Consider the following 20,351-nt stretch of genomic DNA (forward strand, 5'->3'; position numbering starts at 1 on the left):
TTTTATTGTCCTGTGCCCAGGATGAGATGGATCTTTAAGAACATTTTGAACTTTCTTAAGGCAGCAGCTCTTTCAAGGAAAGGAGAGGGCAACCAATGATCCTCTGGGCAATGATGTTAACCCTCTGGAGCGCTATCCCATCTGCCGCTATGCAACTGGCAATTGTGTTGTAAATGTTGTACCTTGATGAACGTATCTTTTCTTTTATGTACACTGAGAGCATATGCACCAAGACAAATTCCTTGTGTGTCCAATCACACTTGGCCAATAAAAATTCTATTCTATTCTATTCTATTCTATTCTAAAAACCAGACATTGTGCAGTAGGTTAAGATACTCCCTATAGTGCAGCAGTAGAAGGTCACCAGCAGTTTTTCTTTCAATTGTTGTTTCCTGAAAAATCTCAGGTAGTATAATCTCTGCTGGGCCCTTTCGACCAGTGCTGCAATGTGAGTGCCCCAGGTCAGGTCCTCTTTTATGATAATTAGGGAACTGGAGGCTAAAACATATAAAGAACAGTTGCTGGAATTGGGGATGTCCAGTTTGATGAAAAGAAGAACTGCGGGTGGCATGAAGCAGTCTTCCAATATCTAAGGGGCTGACACAAAGAAGTGGGGTGGGGGGGTCAACCTATCCTCCAAAGCTCGATTCAGTGGGTTCGAACCAGATACAGAAGTCCTCGACTTATGACCCCAAGTAAAACCAAATTTCCATTGCTAAGAAGGGTGGTTGCCAATTGAGCCGCAACCAATTTTACGGCTTTTTTTTTTTTGTCACGGGTGTTAAGTGAATCACTGGAGTTGTTAAGTGAATCATGTAATCCTTAAACAAATCCAGCTTCCCCCATTAACAACAAAGATGATTAGGGGACTGGAGGCTAAAACATATGAAGAACGGTTGCAGGAACTGGGTATATCTAGTTTAATAAAAAGAAGGACTAGGGGAGACATGATAGCAGTGTTCCAATATCTCAGGTGCTGCCACAAAGAAGAGGGAGTCAAACTATTCTCCAAAGCACCTGAGGGCAGGACAAGAAGCAATGGGTGGAAACTGATCAAGGAAAGAAGCAACTTAGAACTAAGGAGAAATTTCCTGACAATTAAGTGGAACAACTTGCCTGCAGAAGTTGTGAATGCTCCAACACTGGAAATTTTTAAGAAGATGTTGGATAACTGTTTGTCTGAAGTGGTGTAGGGTTTCCTGCCTGGGCAGGGGGTTGGACTAGAAGACCTCCAAGGTCTCTTCCAACTCTGTTATTATTATTATAAACTAGTCCCGTGGGCCAATAGGGTGAGTGTTGCAGTGCTGCTGCAATTTTTGTAACTTCGGGACTTTGTCATAAACTCTTTGGGGGGTGGGGTGGGGGAGGTTATCACGTAACTTAGAATGTTCACTAATTGAACTGTCGTAACTAGAGGATTACCTGTATATGCCGTTTGCCAATTGACTTAATTTTGATCACATGACCTGGGGATGCTGCAATGGTTGTTAAGTGAAAGGACTGGTTATAAGTCACATTTTTCAATGCTGTCGTAACTTCGAATGGTCGCTAAGCAAATTTTCGTAAGTCGAGAACTACCTGTAATTTGAAGTCAGTTACAGCCATTCTGTGGCCCTTATAATCTGAAACCCCTAATGCACTGAAAGAATAACAGAACGTACTTCTGCCTCAGGATGCAAAATTGAAAAAGACAGTTCGGTCATTACCGCTTTGTTTGCGTTGTTGCTGACTATCAGGGTGGCCTGATCCCTTGAAGGGGGCACCATGTTCAGGCCTCCCCCAAAGTCGTAATACAGCACCAGCTTTCCGTCTCGAATAGCCAAACACAGCAGGTGATCCTGTGGGAGGAAAAAGGACAAATCACTTTCAGGTTTTGGAGTCTAAAAGTGTCATATCCCACTCCTCCTCTGACGGCTGGGTCGGGGAAGTCCGTATCAAGCATGGCTGCAAAGCCTCTGCAGCTTTGCCAAAGTTCTGTCAGAGTTCTCAGGGCAGGCAGGAGACCAGGATGTGACTTCAGCAATCCAAAGTAGACTTCCTGACTCAAAGAATGCCAGAAAGCAGATTCTTTATATAGGCCATAGAGTGCGGCTCCATGACTCAGCACTTATCCAGGCCTGCCCCTCCCTTCCTTTTGCTGACGTCGCCTCTCCATTCTCTGGAACCGTGGGTCCCTCCAGCCTCCAGCTGCCGGCAATTCCAGCTCGTGACTGGCTTCATACTCCTCAGGCTCACATGCTGTGGGGGAGGGGTTTAGTTGCTCCATTTGTCTGGGCATGGTGCCAGGACTGGGGGCTGGGGGCATGTCAGGCCATTCGTCTTGTTCGGTCTGTCCGGGCATGGTGCCTGGACTGGGGGCCGGAGGCATGCCAGGACATTCTTCTGCACTATCAGTGTCTGGCAGGAGATGAGAGGGGCCCGGCTGCGGAGAGGGGGGCGAGCGAGGCACAACAAAAAGCAATGCTCTACTCTATATAAAAAGCAAAGGTTTCCCTGTCAGTCTCTATTCCTGAACTCTAGGACATATCTGCTCATATCTGTTTCTTGGCCAAGGGAGCCAGCATGTCCAAAAACAATTTCAGTGGTCATGTGGCCAGCATGGCTATACCCCAAAGGCACACGGAACACCGTTACCTTCCCACCAGAGGTATCTATTTATCTACTCCCATTTGCATGCTTTCGAAATGCTAGGTGGGAAGGAGTTGGAGCAAAGAAGAGGAGCTCACCCAGTTCTGCAGAGCTCGGGTCTCGAACCTGGGCTGTCAGCTTTTCAGCTGACAAGCTCGGAATCTTTAACTGTTGAGCTATCGCGCCCCCCACTGTTGTGTCTCGCCCGCTTTCACCGCAGCCAGGGCCTTCTTATCTGCTCCCGAACGCTGAGGAATGTCCTAGTATACCTCCAGCCCCCAGCTCTGGCTCCATGCCCAGACAGGCTGAGGAGGAAGAAGTACCTCCAGCCCCCAGCTCTGGCTCCATGCCCAGGCAAACGGAGCAACTAGACCCCTCCCCCTCAGCATGTGAGCCTGAGGAAGGTCAATTGCCAACAGCTGCAGACTGGAGTGACCCTCGCTTCAGGAGAATTGATAGGCGGCGTCAACAGAAGGAAGGGAGGGGCAGGCCTGGATAAGTGCTGAGTCATGGAGCCACACCCCATGGCCTATATAAAGGATCTGCTTTCTGGCATTCTCTGAGTCAGGCAAAGTCTATCTTATCTTGCTGAAGTCACTTTCTGGTCTCCTGCCTGCCTTGAGAACTTTGCTAGGACTTTGGCAGAGCTGCAGAGGCACGCCTGATTCGGATTTCCCTGACCCGGTCGTCAGCGGAGGAGTGGGACACGACACCCCACCTACTATATATAACGCTGCTTTAATCTGGGAAAAAGCATGAGAAAATGAGGACATATTGCTCTAAATTTGCTTCCTCTGATCCATCCGAGATGTCTTTATGACATGTCTTCTTTCTAATACCACTTGCACCAAGAACGGACTTGGACCAAGCAACCCGGATCCTTGCCAGGTTATCAAGTATGACCAATCAAAGAGACACCTGCCTGATGTTTCAGGAAGAAAATGATCCCATGGTAGGACACCAACCGCATCTCCTGCTCAAAGCGTTTGATCGATCCCACCTGGCTCTCAAAGGTGATTTCCGCATATCCAGTCCCATCAAAATAGGAGCCATCAGTCAGCCAGGGATCACCCGTTGATTTAGATCTTTGAGAAGAAGGAAAGAGCAGATGTGTGATATGCCCAATCTACCCAGCTGTATTCTAGAAATTAAAAATTTGGAGATTTATATATTTACTGACAAAAAAAATAGAGAGAGACTAGTATATTTCAAGCTATTTAGTTTGCTTGCATATTAGGCAGATATATTAACCTCTAAGCCATAAATGATTAGAGGACTGGAGATTAAAACATAGGAAGAACGGTTGCAGGAACTGGGTATGTCTAGTTTAATGAAAAGAAGGACTAGGGGAGACATGACAGCAGGGTTCCAATATCTCAGGGGCTGCCACAAAGAAGAGGGGGTCAAGCTATTCTCCAAAGCCCCTGAAGGCAGGTCAAGAAGCAATGGGTGGAAATTAATCAAGGAGAGAAGCAACTTAGAACTAAGGAGAAATTTCCTGATAGTTGTTCAGTGGAACAACTTGCCTCCAGAAGTTGTGAATGCTTCAACACTGGAAATTTTTAAGAAAATGTTGGATAGCCATTTGTCAGAAATGGTATAGGGTTTCCTGCCTGGGCAGGGGGTTGGACTAGAAGACCTCCAAAGTCCCTTCCAACTCTGTTATTATGTTAAATATAAATTTAACACAAAATAGTTTGTCGTGTAAACGACTGCCTGTGAGGGCTCCTGGACTGGGGCTGAGAGATGAAAAGGGAAGCCGTATGCTCCCTCCCATTTTTGGGTCGATCAGGTTGCTTTGATAGAAAGACCCTGAGCTTAGCTTGCCAGAATCTTCCTGCCTCCAGACAGGACATCAGCAAATCAAATTACATACAGATATTCCTCAACTTACAACCATGCATTCAGTGACCACTTGAAGTTACAATGGCACTGGGAGAAAACAATGATCTGCAACTAGTTCTCGCCCTTAAAATCACTGTAGCATCCTTACGGTCACCTGATCAAAATTTGGGCACTTGGGCAACTGGCATGTGTTTACGAAGGCTGTGACATCCTGGGTCATGTGATCGCCATGTGTGACTTTCCCAGCCAGCTTCCGACAAGCAAAGTCAGATTCACTTAACGGCGGCAGTGATTTGGTCCACAAAAGGTTCTAAAACTGTGCGCGACTCACCTAACAACTTCCTTGCTTAGCAAAGGAAATATTGGTCCGAACTGTGGTCGTTAAGTCAAGGACTACCTGTACCACCATGTCCATTTTCCATCCAGGGAAGAGGAAGGTTCTTGACCATATCGTCACCAAACTTACCTTGTGCAAGGCCTCTCCGCCGTGGTGTCGAGATGGAACGTGCGTTGGAAATTGTACAAGCTCATCACCTCTTCATTCAGCGAATCCATCTCTATACAGCCTCGGTAATTAGGATAGCGCAGAGGTAGAGGAGGCTGTTGGGGGGGAAAAATAATCCATTTGCTGAATCTTGTGTTTCATTTTCTCAGCAAAATAAACACTCCCATCTGGTTGCAAGTTGGTTGCGTCTGTAGCTTCTTGCTTCCTGCTTCAGTTACCTAATGGTCCTGCCTTTGAAATCCCAACCTTTGTCAGAACTGCCATCATATGCTTGAGCTTCGCATTCGCTAGCTGTCAGTCTGCCACGAACTATGAGTGGAAGGAGCTGGGCGACATCTCAAGGTCAACAGGGCTGGGAATGGAACGCAATGGCTTACCAACCAGCCCGCCGTTGAAGAGACTGTTCCCAAAACTGACTGTGCCCAAATATTATTGGACAATAAGGGACCAGCAGAGGGGAGGATCTAAACGGAGGAAGTTAACTGGGAAATTTTGGTGTGTGAACTTCAGTTCCAGCTTTTCTACATTGTATTCCACTTGGCTTTTAGTAAAGTATGCCGTTTGATCCAAATGGAATCGAGGGTCTTTCTTGCCTAGAGAACCAAGTTGGAGCAAGTCTGACAACCTTGCTTGATAGTAACAGAAGACGGTCTCTGCTTACCAACCCCCTTGTATATGGATTTTCCAGGGAAAAGTGACGTTAGTCATATAATTAATTGCCAGTTGAAGTTCCTTGTAAAACCCTTAGCTTACTTAAAATAGTTATAGCTTTTGTATAGAGAACAGTTTGATCTAGTGGTTAAAGCAAAAGGTTAGAAATCAGGAGATCTTGAATTCAAGTCTCACCTTAGGCATGAACGCCATCTGGGTGACTTTGAGCCAATCACAAGGAGTCTCTGAGTTCTAGTCCCGTCTTAGTAATGAAAGTTGGGTGGGGCCCATCCCCAGGAATCTCTGAATTCTAGTCCCGCCTTAGGAATGGAAGTCAAGTGGGTGACTTTGGGGCCAATCCCCAGGAGTCCTTGAGTTCTAGTCCCGCCTTAGGAATGGAAGTCAGGTGGGTGACTTTGAGCCAATCACCAAGAGTCTCTGAATTCTAGTTCCGTCTTAGGAATGGAAGTCAGGTGGGTGATTTGGGGGCCAATCACCAGGAGACTGTGATTTTGTGGCTTGCCTAAGGCATGAAAGCTGGGTGGTTGACTTTGGGGCCAATTCCTCCACCACCCCCCAGCCTAAATACACCTCACAGGGATGTTGTTGTGGGGAAAATAGGAGGAGGAAGGTATGTTGGATATGTTTTGTTGCCTTGAGTTATTGGTAAAAATGCTAAAGGCGGAAAACAAACAAACAAACGCAATCATAGGTGTGAAAGAACTTCATAATTGTTAAGACAGCTAAAAGGGTAAACGGGCTAACCATTAAGTCACCAATTGCTACTACGAGTTTATGCAACCTGATTCTAAAAAGTCCCAAAAATACCCCCTTGCCCAACACAAGCAGCATACTCAGATGAACTCACCGTGAAGCTGGAAGGGTAGCCACCCACGTACAAAACGGTGTTATGGGGCCTGAAGTTGAACAGTCCATGTTCTCCTTTGGCAACGCTGTCCCCCTTGGTCTCATGCAAGGTTTGCTTCTCCACTGTCACAGACATGTGTCCGTACTGCAAGATCCTACAAACCAGGAAGACATTTTATTTATTTATTTTATTTATTTATTCGCATTTTTATACCGCCCTATCTCCCTAGGGACTCAGGGCGGTTTACAGCCAAATAAAAATACATATAAATACAGAATAAAACCACAATTAAAAAACTTATTAGAAAGGCTGAATATTTAAAATAGAAATACAAATACTAAAACCCCATTAAAAACCAAATTCAAAATTTAAAAATCTAGTCCAGTCCTGCACATATAAATAGATGTGTCTTAAGCTCGCGGCGGAAAGTTCAAAGGTCGGGGAGTTGGCGCAGTCCCGGGGGAAGTTCGTTCCAGAGGGTGGGAGCCCCCACAGAAAAGGCCCTTCCCCTGGGGAAGCTGATTTCTAGGCTTGCTGGTTTCTAGGCTTTTCTCTCCTATCCCTCTGCCAGGAAACGGCATTCATGAACGCCCACGAAAATAAAAAATAATATAATCGGAACCAACATAAGCAGAAATGCAGCAGAAAGTCGACAAAGCCCATTGGTTCAAGGAAAAGAAGACAAAACCCAGGCCAAAGAGGACTTCTTTTGACGAGGCCTTAACAGAAAGCACTCTAAGAGCAAGATTTCAACCTTCAAAACAATTTTCTCTCTTCTACCAAGAAGTACAGGTAAGTCCTCGACTTGCAATAGTTCATTTAGTGACTGTTTGAAGTTACAACGGCACTGAAAAAAGTGGACACTTGGCAACTATCCTCACATTTATGACGGTTGCAGCGTCCCGGGGTCATGAGATCCCCTTTTACGACCTTCTGACCAGCAAAGTCATGGTAGATGGTTAGATTCAGTTAACCTAAGTGTTACTAACCTAACAACCGCAATGAATCACTTAACAACAGTGACAAGGTTGTAAACTGAGGCAAAACTCATTGAACAATTGTCTCAAATTGCCAATTTGGGGCTCAATTGTGGTCGTAGGTTGAGAACTACCTGTAGTGACTGTAGAGAGCAATTTTACCTCAGAAACTCTCATCCATGGATCCACCATGAAACACCAAATTTTGAAGCCTGTTTTTTTCCCCCCTGCTTCCTTCCTCCATACCTGTTGATGCTGACAGCAGCAAACTGTTCTCCAATTTCTTCATCGACCGTCAAATGTGCCGGTTCATCGTCTCCTAGTTTGTAAATCCATTCCACTTTGTGGTCTTTAAGGATGAGGCCCATGTAGTCCCCAGTGGCCTGGAAAATACAAAGAACAAAAGTGAACTTGGTTTGGCCATCCAACCTGGGGCCCAGGTAAGTGTGAATGAGCCTGGGTTTTTTTTGTGTGTGTGTGGTTTTTTTTTGGTTATATTGGATTGTGAGATGTTGCAACTCTTCCTATCTGTTGTTTATGCTATCTTAGGTTTAATTCACCTAATGAGAAGGAAGGACTCACTGGAGAAGAGCCTAATGCTGGGAAAGATTGAGGGCAAAAGAAGAAAAGGACGACAGAGAATGAGGTGGCTGGATGGAGTCACTGAAGCAGTAGGCATGAGTTTAAATGGACTCCAGAGGATGGTAGAGGACAGGAAGGCCTGGAGGAACGTTGTCCATGGGGTCGCGATGGGTCGAACATGTGGCCAGCATGACTCAACGCCAAAGGTGCATGGAACACTGTTACCTTCCCACCAAAGGTGGTCCCTATTTTTCTACTTGCATTTTTTACGTGCTTTCGAACTGCTAGGTTGGCAGAAGCTGGGACAAGTAACGGGAGCTCACCCCGTTACGCGGCACTAGGGATTCGAACCACTGAACTGCCGACTTTTCAACTGACAAGCTCAGCGTCTTACCCACTAAGCCACCGCGTCCCTTAATAAACACATACAATAGCCAAAATAATTAGCTAACTAACAATAAAGCCAAGAAATGAGACTTCAAAAACAGAAAACAGCAGAAGCAAACCACATTTGTATTTTAACATTGCTCTGGTTAAACTAAACGTTTTGCAAAGTAACATTTTGCAAAGTGCAAAATCTGAGGAAGAAACAGTAATCAAAGATATTGGGGCAAAGAAGAGGAACCCAAACAGAGCTAAATCTACATTACACCAACAATTAATATCAGTCATATTGAATAACAACAATCTCAAAAACATGTGAAAAACAAATTATCCTTATACTTTCTACCCCAAACCCACTGGGTTGATTTTTCCAGGTTCTTGATTTCTTTCCTGAGAACTTACATCCTTTTGTCCCAGGTACAACACGAAGCGTGTAGACTCATCCTGTGGTTGGTCTCTCTTTTTGGAGTCCGGGTTCTGAATGTAGAATTTGAGGGAAGTGTAGGCAGCCAAATCCTGCAGATTGCTAGGAGTCCGGATTTGCACACCGGAAGTGCCATTGAATTTTACCGGAACTTTAATCTAGAAGCCAAAAGATCAAAGGAACAAACATTTGATACTGGACACTTCAGGCCTGGCATTAAAAAATACTGTAATCCCAGCAGGATTTGCTATTTTAGCAATAGCACTTACACTTATATACTGCTTTACAGTGCTTTATAGCCCTCTCTAAGCAGTTTATAGAGCCAGCATATTGCCCACAACAATTTGGGTCTTTGTTTTACCCACCTTGGGAGGATGGAAGGCTGAGTCAACCTTGACCCTGGTGAGATTCAAACTGCCAAATTGCAGGCAGCTGGCAGTCAGCAGAAGTAGATTGCAGTACTGCACTCTAACCACCGTGGCTCATTTTGATGCTAATTTGTCCCAACCTCCCTTTAAAAATCGCCACTTCCAATAAATTGTTCTTAATGATATCCTGAGGAGCATGAATTAGTTTCTGTGAGTCAAATCCTTAACTGGCTTCACAGATTATGCTTATTTCTATTTGATGTTCTTAAGGATTGATGGGCAAAAATAATATACAGGTAGACTTCATTGAATGACCACTCAGTCACCAACCAAAGCTGCAATAGTGTTGACCGAGGGGACGTTACGACTCACAACATCCCCTGAGTCACACAATTGGAATTTACACACTTGGCAACTGGCTTGAAATTATGAGAATCATAGCATCATGTGCCCATGGGATCTCCGTTTGCAACTTTTCTTGTTGTCTTCCAAGCCAAAGGAACGGGGAAACTTTTCTTTTCTTTTATGTACACTGAGAGCATATGCACCAAGACAAATTCCTTGTGTGTCCAATCACACTTGGCCAATAAAAATTCTATTCTATTCTAATTCTATTCTATTCTATTCTATTCTATTCTATTCTATTCTATTCTATTCTATTCTATTCTATTCTAATTCTATTCTATTCTATTCTATTCTATTCTATTCTATTCTATTCTATTCTATTCTAAACTGGCAAGGGGTGACAAATGGTGATCATGCAACCATGGCATGCTGTGACTGGGTGGGATTGACTGAAGAACAGCATCTGGGAAGGCCTCAATTGCTGTTGTTAAAGTTGGCAAGCCCACCATGGTTTACAACTGGATCACTTAGTGACAGAATAACAGAATTGGAAGGGACCTTGGAGGTCTTCTAGTCTAACCCCCTCCTCAGACAGGAAACTCTATACCATTTCAGACAAATGGTTATCCAACATCTTCTTAAAAACTTCTAGTGTTGGAGCATTCACAACTTCTGGAGGCAAATTGTTCCTCTGATTAATTGTTCTAACTGTTAGGAAATTTCTCCTTGGTTGCTTCTCTCCTTGATTAGTTTCCATCTGTTGCTTCTTGTCCTGCCCTCAGGTGCTTTGGAGAATAGCTTGACTCCCTCTTCTTTGTGGCATCACCTGAGATATTGGCAGACAGCTGTCATATCTCCCCTAGTCCTTAAACTATAATGCCAAATTCCAGCAACCATTTCTTTATATGTTTTAGCCTCCAGTCCCTAATCATCTTTGTTGCTCTTCTCTGCACTCTTTCTAGAATCTCCACTTCTTTTTTTATCATTAAGCAGGGACTACCTGTAATTACCAATCCTGCCCTTGACTGACCAGATTGCACACAAGTCCTAAGTCAAGATTGTCTTCTCTTGAAGACCTAAACTCCCACATATAACTTTGTTTTGGAGTCCCACCATGGCAGAGAGCACGATCATCAAACATTGGGTGACTCTGAAGCCTTCTTACCTTACTGACAGCATTCCGGGCCAATGAGATAAGTTGGCGCACCCGCAGGATATTGTCCAAAACAGTTGCGTTGTGGCTTCTTCTGTTTTCCAGGCTGGTCAGTTTTCCCAGAAGGACTGGGAGAGTGCTTTCAAGACTTGAGACTGGACAGCCGACATTTTTTGAGAGGAAACCCAGACACCAACCCAATGGGAACATAAACAAGTCACAGAGGAAACATGTTATGCCTGATAGATTACAACTTAGTTCCAAGAAAAGAAGTTTCAAATCTTCTATTTCAAAATTGCCTTCAACGTAATTATGAGCTCTGATAATTTCGTTGTTTTATTTCAGATGACATTTCAGGGAAAGAGGGAAGAAAGCAAATAGAGAAGAGGGGACGGAATCACACAGAATCTGTTGGGTTTGGTCATTTTTAAAATAAGACTAAAGAAAACCAAAAAGTAAAAAAAGATAGAAGAATTTGCATCTTTTTTCTTTCAGCATTCTGTCTCAAAAAATAATGCAATGACCCTGACACACTGGAAGAAAAATGGAAGAAAATGCATAAAAGGGAAGCCAGAAAAAAAAGAGAATCTAACTGATATTTTGTATCTGACATTATTTATATCCTGCCTTTATTATTTTTACAACTAACACTGAACATAGTGTTATGCCTTTTACAAGGCACTGAACATAGCTACCATATTTTTCACACTATAAGACACTCCAGACTATAAGACGCACATTAGCTTTAGGGGAGGAAAACAAGAAAAAAAAATCTGCCTCTGCCTCCCAGCATCCATCCGGTAGTCATCTGGCTAACGTCCTTGCAGCAAACAGCAAGATCAGCTTCAGCACATTATCGCAGCCCCAGCACGTGGTTCGTTGGGGCCCTGCTCCATTGCGCCCATTACCGGTCAACTGAGCTGAGCTGCTGCTGGCAGCCAGGACTGGAGCCTTCGCTGTCGAGCAGCTGATTGGCAGTTGGATCAGCCTCCCAGAATACCACCAATCAGCTGTTCTAGGTGGTGGGGATCGCTGCCGCCGCCATTCACTACTACCAATTGCTGCCGCCGCTGATTGCCACCATCTATAACAGCTGATCGGTGGTATTCCAGGAGGCTGATCCAAACGTCAATCAGGCTTCAGCTTTCTCCGGTGGCAGGGTACCAACCCCCATCCCCCCCGCCGCAATATTCGCTCTATAAGACGCTCCAGACTATAAGATGCACATTAGCTTTAGGGGAGGAAAACAAGAAAAAAAAATCTGCCTCTGTCTCCCAGCATCCATTCATCCGGCTAACGTCCTTGCAGCAAACAGCAAGATCAGCTTCAGCACATTATCGCAGCCCCAGCATGTGGTTCGTTGGGGCCCTGCTCCATTGCGCCCATTACCGGTCAACTGAGCTGAGCTGCCACTGGCAGCCAGCACGGGAGCCTTCGCTACCGAGCAGCTGATTGGCAGTTGGATCAGCCTCCCAGAATACCACCAATCAGCTGTTCTAGGTGGTGGGGATCGCTGCCACCGCCATTCACTACTACCAATTGCTGCCGCCGCTGATCGCCACCATCTATAACAGCTGATCGGTGGTATTCCAGGAGGCTGATCCAAACGCCAATCAGGCTTCAGCTTTCTCCGGTGGCAGGGTACCAACCCCATCCCCCCGCCGCAATATTTGCTCTATAAGACGCTCCAGACTATAAGATGCACATTAGCTTTAGGGGAGGAAAACAAGAAAAAAAAATCTGCCTCTGTCTCCCAGCATCCATTCATCCGGCTAACGTCCTTGCAGCAAACAGCAAGATCAGCTTCAGCACATTATCGCAGCCCCAGCATGTGGTTCGTTGGGGCCCTGCTCCATTGCGCCCATTACCGGTCAACTGAGCTGAGCTGCTGCTGGCAGCCAGGACTGGAGCCTTCGCTGTCGAGCAGCTGATTGGCAGTTGGATCAGCCTCCCAGAATACCACCAATCAGCTGTTCTAGGTGGTGGGGATCGCTGCCACCGCCATTCACTACTACCAATTGCTGCCGCCGCTGATCGCCACCATCTATAACAGCTGATCGGTGGTATTCCAGGAGGCTGATCCAAACGCCAATCAGGCTTCAGCTTTCTCCGGTGGCAGGGTACCAACCCCCCTCCCCCTCTGCCGCAATATTCGCTCTATAAGACGCACAGACATTTCCACCCACTTTTTTGGGGGGGGAAGTGCATCTTATAGTGCAAAAAATACAGTAATACTTTTTCTTCACAACAGTTTTCATGCCTAAGGCGAGACTAGAACTCACAGTCTCCTGGACCAAAGTTATCCAATCACCTTTCATGCCTAAGGCAGAACTAGAACTCACAGTCTCCTGGTGATTGGCCCAAAGTCATCCAACTGGCTTTCATGTTTAAGGCGGGACTAGAATTCACCATCTCCTAGAGATTGTCCCAAAGTCACTCAGCCAGCTTTCATGTCTACAGTGGAACTAGAATTCACAGTCTCCCAGTTTCTAGCCTGGTGCCTTAACCACTAGACCAAACTTGCTCTTGAAAAACATTAAACAACATTTCGTCAAAAGGCATTTCTATCCAAATCCTTTTCCAAAGCATTTTCAATAGAAAAAGAGTATCTATACCCGCAAACGAATCCCGCTAATAGGCAACATCCCTCTTCATCCAAAGAAAGATTGAAGTAATGAGAATTACGCACCAGTATTCTTGACATCATGGGTAGCTTTATTTAGATCTTCACTTCTTAGATCTCCATACTGTTTTTTCCACTCGTCCACATTTTTTTTCATGTCACTCAATTTTCCTTCCATTGCAGCCACTGTCTCGTTGGCTTTTAAGGCTGTGTCTTTGGCCTTCTGGATTTTCTCCGATGCATTGTCTTGCAAACGAAAAGAGACAGGGTGCAAAATTTAAAAAAAAAAAAAAAAAGCTCCCAGAATTTAGATGAAAGAAATGCACAGAGTCAAGAGTGGCCCAAAACCTGCAACAGTTCAGGTTCATTTAAACTCAGGAAGAACAAATACCAAAATCAACCAGCGTAAAAACTTTGCGGTTCGAAGAAAATCATTAGCCAGGAGTGAAATTTATTGCATTTCATGCATTAATGTTGTACGATCAGATCACCGGCAAAGTGATGGGACAAATCTATTATATATTTACTTATTTTAATGTATTTATTAAATTTAAGTGTAGCCCATCTCACTATCAAGCGACTCTGGGTGGATTACAGTACCATAAATAACAAGAAGACAATGAAAAAGTTAAAAATATTATTACAGGTCGTCCTTGGTGTACAACCCTTCATTTAGTGACCGTTCGAAGTTACAACGGTCCTGAAAAAACCAATATGACTGTTTTTCACACTTAGGACCATGGTCAGGTGATCAAAATTCAGACGCTTGGCAATTGACTCATATTTATAACGGTGGCAGTGTCTCGGGGTCATGTGATCCCCCTTTGCGACCTTCTGACAAGCAAAGTCAACGTCAAACAACTGCAGTGATTCACTTAACAACAGCGGCCAGAAAGGTTGTAAAAGGACGCAAAGCTCACTTAACAAATGTCTCTCAAAAATCGGTTGAGAAGGTTGTAAATGGTGATCACATGATCCTGGGGTCCTGTGACCCTCCTAAACACCTGCCAGTTGCCAAGTGTCCAAATTTTCATCACACGACTATGGGGATGCCACAACCAGAGGTGGGTTTTACATATTCTTAGCACTGATTCGTCGACATTGCGCATGCTTGCTTCATACACGTGTGTGTCTTCCACGCATGTGCCCAGGCCTCCGAGCATGTGCTTTGCTTGTGCGCGCCTTCTGCGGATGCGCCTGTTGTGACTCCAGCCCCCGAACCTGGCCCCATGCCCGAAAGTGACTCCGAGAGTGAGGGGGAAGGGCTGGTAAGGCTTACCTCGGGAGCACCGATGCCTTTGGCCCGGCTCCAGGAGCCAGAACCAGACCAGTCGGAGGACGTAATGAGGCCGTCATACCGATTCCTCCCTTCCCCAGGCTACGCCTTCAGACACAGCTGATAATAATAATAATCAAGCTTAGATTGATCCGCGCTTCAGAAGATTAGAGAGGCGGCGTCATCGTGGGGGGAACCGTTGTAATATCCTGTGGGGTGGGCAGGAGCCCCACCCCACAGGATATATAAGGAGCTTTGGGACTGCTCTCACTCCACGGGAAGCAAAAGTTTAGCTGAACCGTTTCAAAAAGAGCTGAAAGTCTTGCTATGTGAGTCATTTGTTTGAACTTTGGCAGGCAGCTGCAATTTCTCTGCCAGGACTGATAAGAGCCGTGAATCCACTGGCTGAAGGCCAGCTCGTTAATCCGAAGTGGGGAAGGAGACAGAACAGCGCCTGGCCTCAAAAATGTGGCTAAATAGGATGGTATTACACGGGGATGGGTGGGCGGGCCCACCAGCGGTCACCGCTACTGGTTCGCCTCTACCAGTCCGAACCGGCTGAATAGCATCACTGGCCACAACAATCATTAAATGTGAAAACTGCTCATAAGTCAATGTTTTCAGCACTGTTATAACTTTGAAGGATCAGTAAGTGAATGGTTGTAAGTCAAGGACTTATGATTGTTTGGGAAATCTATGAAGTCATTATAAACATTATAGGCTTACTTACCATGGACCATGCCCAACTTGTTCTTCGCTGAGTTCAGCTGGTTCAGAAGTTGCTCCTTCTTGGTTTGGGTGCCAGCCAATTTGTTTTGGGCTGCCTCCAATGCTCTTTTGACTTGGATTAAAATAAAAGAAGTACAGAGTTATCAAAGTTCAAATCAGGATTTCGGGAAGTAACATTTCAATTAGTAACATTGAGAAGATGGCCTGGGGCTGCGAATGTGGAAGTCATGTACCAAGACATTCCAGACCTGTGTTCTCCAAATTGGGACAACCCCTGGGAATTGGGACAACTGCACTGCGGCCAACTCACCACGGGACAACTTAACAATTCTATTTAATTATTTTAAATAAGTAAAAAGTTATTTTATTTTTTGCCATTCACATTTCATTCTGTCCCTCCTTTTGCATCCTTTCTTGAATGATTCTGTTCCACCATTTCTTTGAGATTAGTGTAACTCTTGTCCCACAGTGAGTTGCCCTGCAGCAAGTTGACCCTGGCAAATTGTCACAGACCCCTTCAAACCTTCTAAACTGAGCTACTATTTTTGCTTTGCCTGTCCCATTGATAGACAGCTGCAGCTTAAACCCAAGAACAATACAGATGATCTGGAATTAAAATGAAAGAGAAAAATTGAAGTATAATAGAACTGTTTTCAATTTTATTGTTATTCTTGCAACCCTTTGCCTTCAAAAGGCAAGACAAGAAGCAATGGATGGAAACTGATCAAGGAGAGAAGCAACCTAGAACTAAGGAGAAATTTCCTGAAAGTGAGAACAATCAACCAGTGGAACAACTTGCTACCAGAAGCTGTGGGTGCTCCATCACTGGAGGCTTTTAAGAAAAGAAGGGACAGTCACGTGTCTGGAATGATACACTGTCTTCTGATTGACCAGGGGGTTGGACTAAAACAGTGACTCCCAATCCTTTGGGCACCAAGGACTAGTTCTGTGGAGAAAGGTATTTCCATGGACCAGAAGGGGCATGGTTTTGTGTGTTGCCTGCATCCCGCAGGTGGGGCTTTGCTTGTTTGCAAAGCCCGGTTGTTGGCATGCCGCAGCCCAGTGCTGGTCCACGGACCGTGGGTGGTCGACCCCTGGACTAGAAGACCTCCAAGGTATCTTCCAACTCTGTTATTCTGACTTCTGACTTTGTATTAATATTTATATTAAGAGCCGTCGGGGCACAGTGGTTAGAATGCAGTACTGCAGCTGCTGATCACCAGGTGCCAGCAGTTTCAAGGTTGACTCAGCCTTCCATCCATATGAGGTTGGTAAAATGAGGACTCAGATTGTTGGGGGCAATATGCTGACTATGTAAATAGCAATAGCACTTAGACATATACCGCTTCACAGCCCTCTCTAAGCGGTTTACTGAGTCAGCATATTGCCCCTAGCAATCTGGGCCCTCATTTTACCCACCTTGGAAGGATGGAAGGCTGGGTCAACTTTGAGCCTGGTGAGATTTGAACTTCCAAATCTGCACTCACCCGGCAGTCAGCAGAAGTAGCCTGCAGTACTGCACTCTAACCACTGCGTCACCAAGGCTCCGCTTAGAGAGGACTGTAAACCGCTTAGAGAGGGCTGTAAAGCACCGTGAAGCGGTATATAAGTCTAAGTGCTATTGCTATATCCTGCTTTTCCACTTGCTATAAAACTATTCCAAATACTTAACCAACAGAGGTACACCCAAAATGAGAGAACGAACACACAGTCTATGGCTCAGGTGTTTGGCTGGATCAGTTCTGGGCAGGCTGTAATCAGACCGAACCAAACCTTCCAATCTCCATTGATCCATTAAGGCAGCGGTTCTCAACCTGTGGGTCGCCACCCCGTTGGGGGTCGAATGATGATTTGCCAGGGGTCGCCTAAGACCATCGGAAATATGGGAAGTATAATTGCGAGTCGAAGAATCGCGCTCCAATAGTTGACTCCACAAGCCAGCTGCAGGCTCTTCAAATCGCTAGCCGAATTCGGCTTCAGGCACGATGAATTAAAAAAGAGAGAAATCTTTGCTCTGATGTCTCCCTCTCAAGCCAGCTGCAATCACTCCCCATCGCTAGCCTAATCTGGCTTCAGGCGCAATAAACTTAAAAGGGGAGCAGTCTCCGCTTTAATGCCTCCGTCCTGTATTAAAGGGGTCGCAGCACTATAAAGGTTGAGAACCACTGCATTAAGATCAATAAAGAGCCATTAAGAAGACCAAGGCATCAGGTGATAATGCCGCATGTGATATGCAGCGTGGTGAGTGGGGCTAAGGGGAAAGACCCAGATGAGAAAGAGGGTCTAATGGACCAGATTGGATGGAGAAGGTGCTGCTGGTTTCTTGCTCACCTCCGCTGAGCTTCCTTTGCTCTTCCTTCACAGCTTCTTCTAAAGCACTGCTGTCTTTCTTCATCTCTTTTGCTCTGTCGCCAAGCTTATGTCTGAGGACGTTCTGCAAATATAGAAGATAACTCGTCCCACCTCATTGCATCCGAATTCACACAGAATATTCTGAACCCACGTCTTATACAAGAGTTCTAGCCTCCATTGGTGGTTGTTCTGACCCAGGCTTCCCAAGAGCATGAAGCAGACTCCTTGTCCCGACAAAAAACCCTTTTTATTAAGGTACTGTGAATTCCTCTCATTCACATCCAGCAAAGTCTTTCAAGGGAGAATTTACAGTCACATACCTTATCTGGCTTGGAGAGCTGCCAGGCCGATACCTTCAAAACTTGGGAAGGAGTCTCGGAGAGCCACAAATCAATTAGGCGAACTAATTGTCTCCTGCAAACTCCCCTCCCCTTTCGCTCCTCTTTTATTCCCTCTGGGAGGGGCCACTCATTGTCCACCTGTGGCCTTACTCCCAATTCGATCCTTGTTCCTTAGCTGTTCCCTTCGTCTGGCAACTCCGCGCATTTGCACACTGGGAACAGGCTCCAGCTGTTTATCTGCCTCACTGATGTCTGACTCCGAAGGTAGCTGATAACTGGCATCCAGCCCTGGCCCCCTCTCTGCCTCCAACGCAGAGCCCTCATCAGAGCCTTCCCCAGAATCCAGGACTGGCCCATGTTCCTCCCCAATCTCCTCACTGTCCGAATCTGCTCCCAGCTCTACTGGCGAGCCACAACAGTTGTCTTCTCTTGTGGCCACACTTTCCCCCTCTAATCTCTACTGTTCCCTGACTCCCTAGAACACAGGTAGCCCTCAACGTACGACCACAATTGAGCCCAAAATTTATGTTGATAAGAAAGACAGCTGTCAGGTGAGTTTTGCTCTCATTTTACGACTCTTCTTGCCACAGTTGCTTTAAGCGATTCACTGTGGTTGTTAAGTTAGTAACATGGTTGTTAAGCGAATCTGGCTTCCCCACTGATTTGGATTGTCAGGCTTTTAAATTCCTTTGCTTTCCTTTCCATACCAGCTTATTAAAACCTGCTAGACAGTCTGATCTGAGACCTCACCCTACCGCTCCCCCACCCCCATTGATAATCATTGATAAGAGCTTGGTGCTCTTATCTATGCCACGACTCTCGCCTAGGAGGTCACTTTGGATTTTTAAAAACTCTCCACTTGGCTAGAAGACAATTCTATTGTTCGATAGTGGAACAATACATACGGTGTTATATAAATTACCAACAAGAAAACTGGTCCGACTTATTACCATTTGCAGAGGTTGCATATAATAATGCGGTACACAGCAGCACGGGGCTAACCCCTTTTCAAGTAACCAGCGGCATGGACTTCGTTCCAATGCCTGAACTCCCCGTGCAACCCCCCACTTCAGTTTCCCTAACGGACTGGATGAATTCGTTGAAGAAAGGTTGGGAAAACACAAAAAAGGCCTTAGCTGTGACAGCTCGAAATTACAAAACCCAAGCTGACAAACACCGTTCCCTTCAACCCCCTTTTCGCATTGGAGATAAAGTCTTTTTGTCTACTAAGTATCTAAGATTAAGGATACCCAACAGAAAATTCGGTCCAAAATTTTTGGGTCCTTTCCCCATTGTAAAAATTATTAATCCCGTTACCGTCCAGCTCAAACTCCCTCGCATGTTGGGGAAAATACACCCGGTATTCCATACCAGCTTATTAAAACCTGCTAGACAGTCTGATCTGAGACCTCACCCTACCGCTCCCCCACCCCCATTGATAATCCAAGGTGAAACCCACTATGAAATCAAGAAAATTCTTGACTCTAGACTCTACAGAGGTCAATTACAATACTTAGTCCACTGGAAGGGATACCCATTATCGGAATCTACTTGGGTCAAAAGTTGGAAAGTAAATGCTGACAATTTAATTAAAAAATTTCACGACACTTTCCCTGACAAACCTAAGAAACCTCTTGGAGAGGGGAGGGGGGGGTAGAAGGGAATTGTGGACCACTGACACTCTTCTTTATCGACTCTTTGTTTTCTTTCCTAGGATATAGCTTCTTTTCCAAGGGGGGACGCCTGTCAGGCCTGGAAACCATATTAGACTTTAGGGTTCCAGACGCTGCCACATTTTTTCCCTGAGGGGAAGAAGGGGGGTTGGGGGGTATGGTAACATTCTTCAAGCGGTCAAGGTCGGATGGTTTTCATGTCGGCAGGAAGAGTGGCAAGAAGATATTCGAATGAACTGGAAGAACGTGGGACCATGTGACCATCAAAGGGGTCAGGGGGGTGGGACTCTTGGGGTTTGTACAACTGGGAAAGGAATCCGGAACTTCAGTTTTGGAATTGCACTCATCGTGTGCCAGTCTCCTCATGCTAGTAAAGAACTCTGGAAAAGAAATGTCTCTGAGTTTCTTTTACGCAGAAGAGGTATTTCTGGAACCTTGACATCAACAAAGGTCATCCCATGACCTGGACATTGCAACCATCTTAAATACATGCCAGCTGCCAAGCATCCAAATTTGGATCACCTGACCATGGGGAGGCTACAACGGTCGTTATCTATGAAAAATAGTCATAAATCACTTTTTTCAGTGCCGCTGTAACTTCAAAAAATCACTAAACAAAATGTTGTC

The 20,351-nt window shown here is 45.4% G+C and overlaps 1 protein-coding gene across 1 annotated transcript in view; it reads right to left on the reverse strand.

The window, feature by feature from the left end:
- Positions 1–20,351, reverse strand: part of LAMA5 (laminin subunit alpha 5) — a 295,290-nt gene that overhangs the window by 22,524 nt on the left and 252,415 nt on the right. The window contains exons 61-70 of the mRNA XM_058176711.1: positions 17,690–17,792; positions 15,360–15,470; positions 13,420–13,599; positions 10,743–10,885; positions 8,843–9,022; positions 7,721–7,857; positions 6,498–6,651; positions 4,940–5,073; positions 3,551–3,713; positions 1,707–1,838 (exon numbers count right to left, since the gene is read on the reverse strand). Of these exons, the coding sequence (XP_058032694.1) occupies positions 1,707–1,838; positions 3,551–3,713; positions 4,940–5,073; positions 6,498–6,651; positions 7,721–7,857; positions 8,843–9,022; positions 10,743–10,885; positions 13,420–13,599; positions 15,360–15,470; positions 17,690–17,792 (1,437 nt within the window). The remainder of the gene's footprint in view (positions 1–1,706; positions 1,839–3,550; positions 3,714–4,939; positions 5,074–6,497; positions 6,652–7,720; positions 7,858–8,842; positions 9,023–10,742; positions 10,886–13,419; positions 13,600–15,359; positions 15,471–17,689; positions 17,793–20,351) is intronic.

The sequence above is a fragment of the Ahaetulla prasina genome, chromosome 3, assembly GCF_028640845.1.
Source record: "Ahaetulla prasina isolate Xishuangbanna chromosome 3, ASM2864084v1, whole genome shotgun sequence".
Taxonomy (NCBI): domain Eukaryota; kingdom Metazoa; phylum Chordata; class Lepidosauria; order Squamata; family Colubridae; genus Ahaetulla; species Ahaetulla prasina.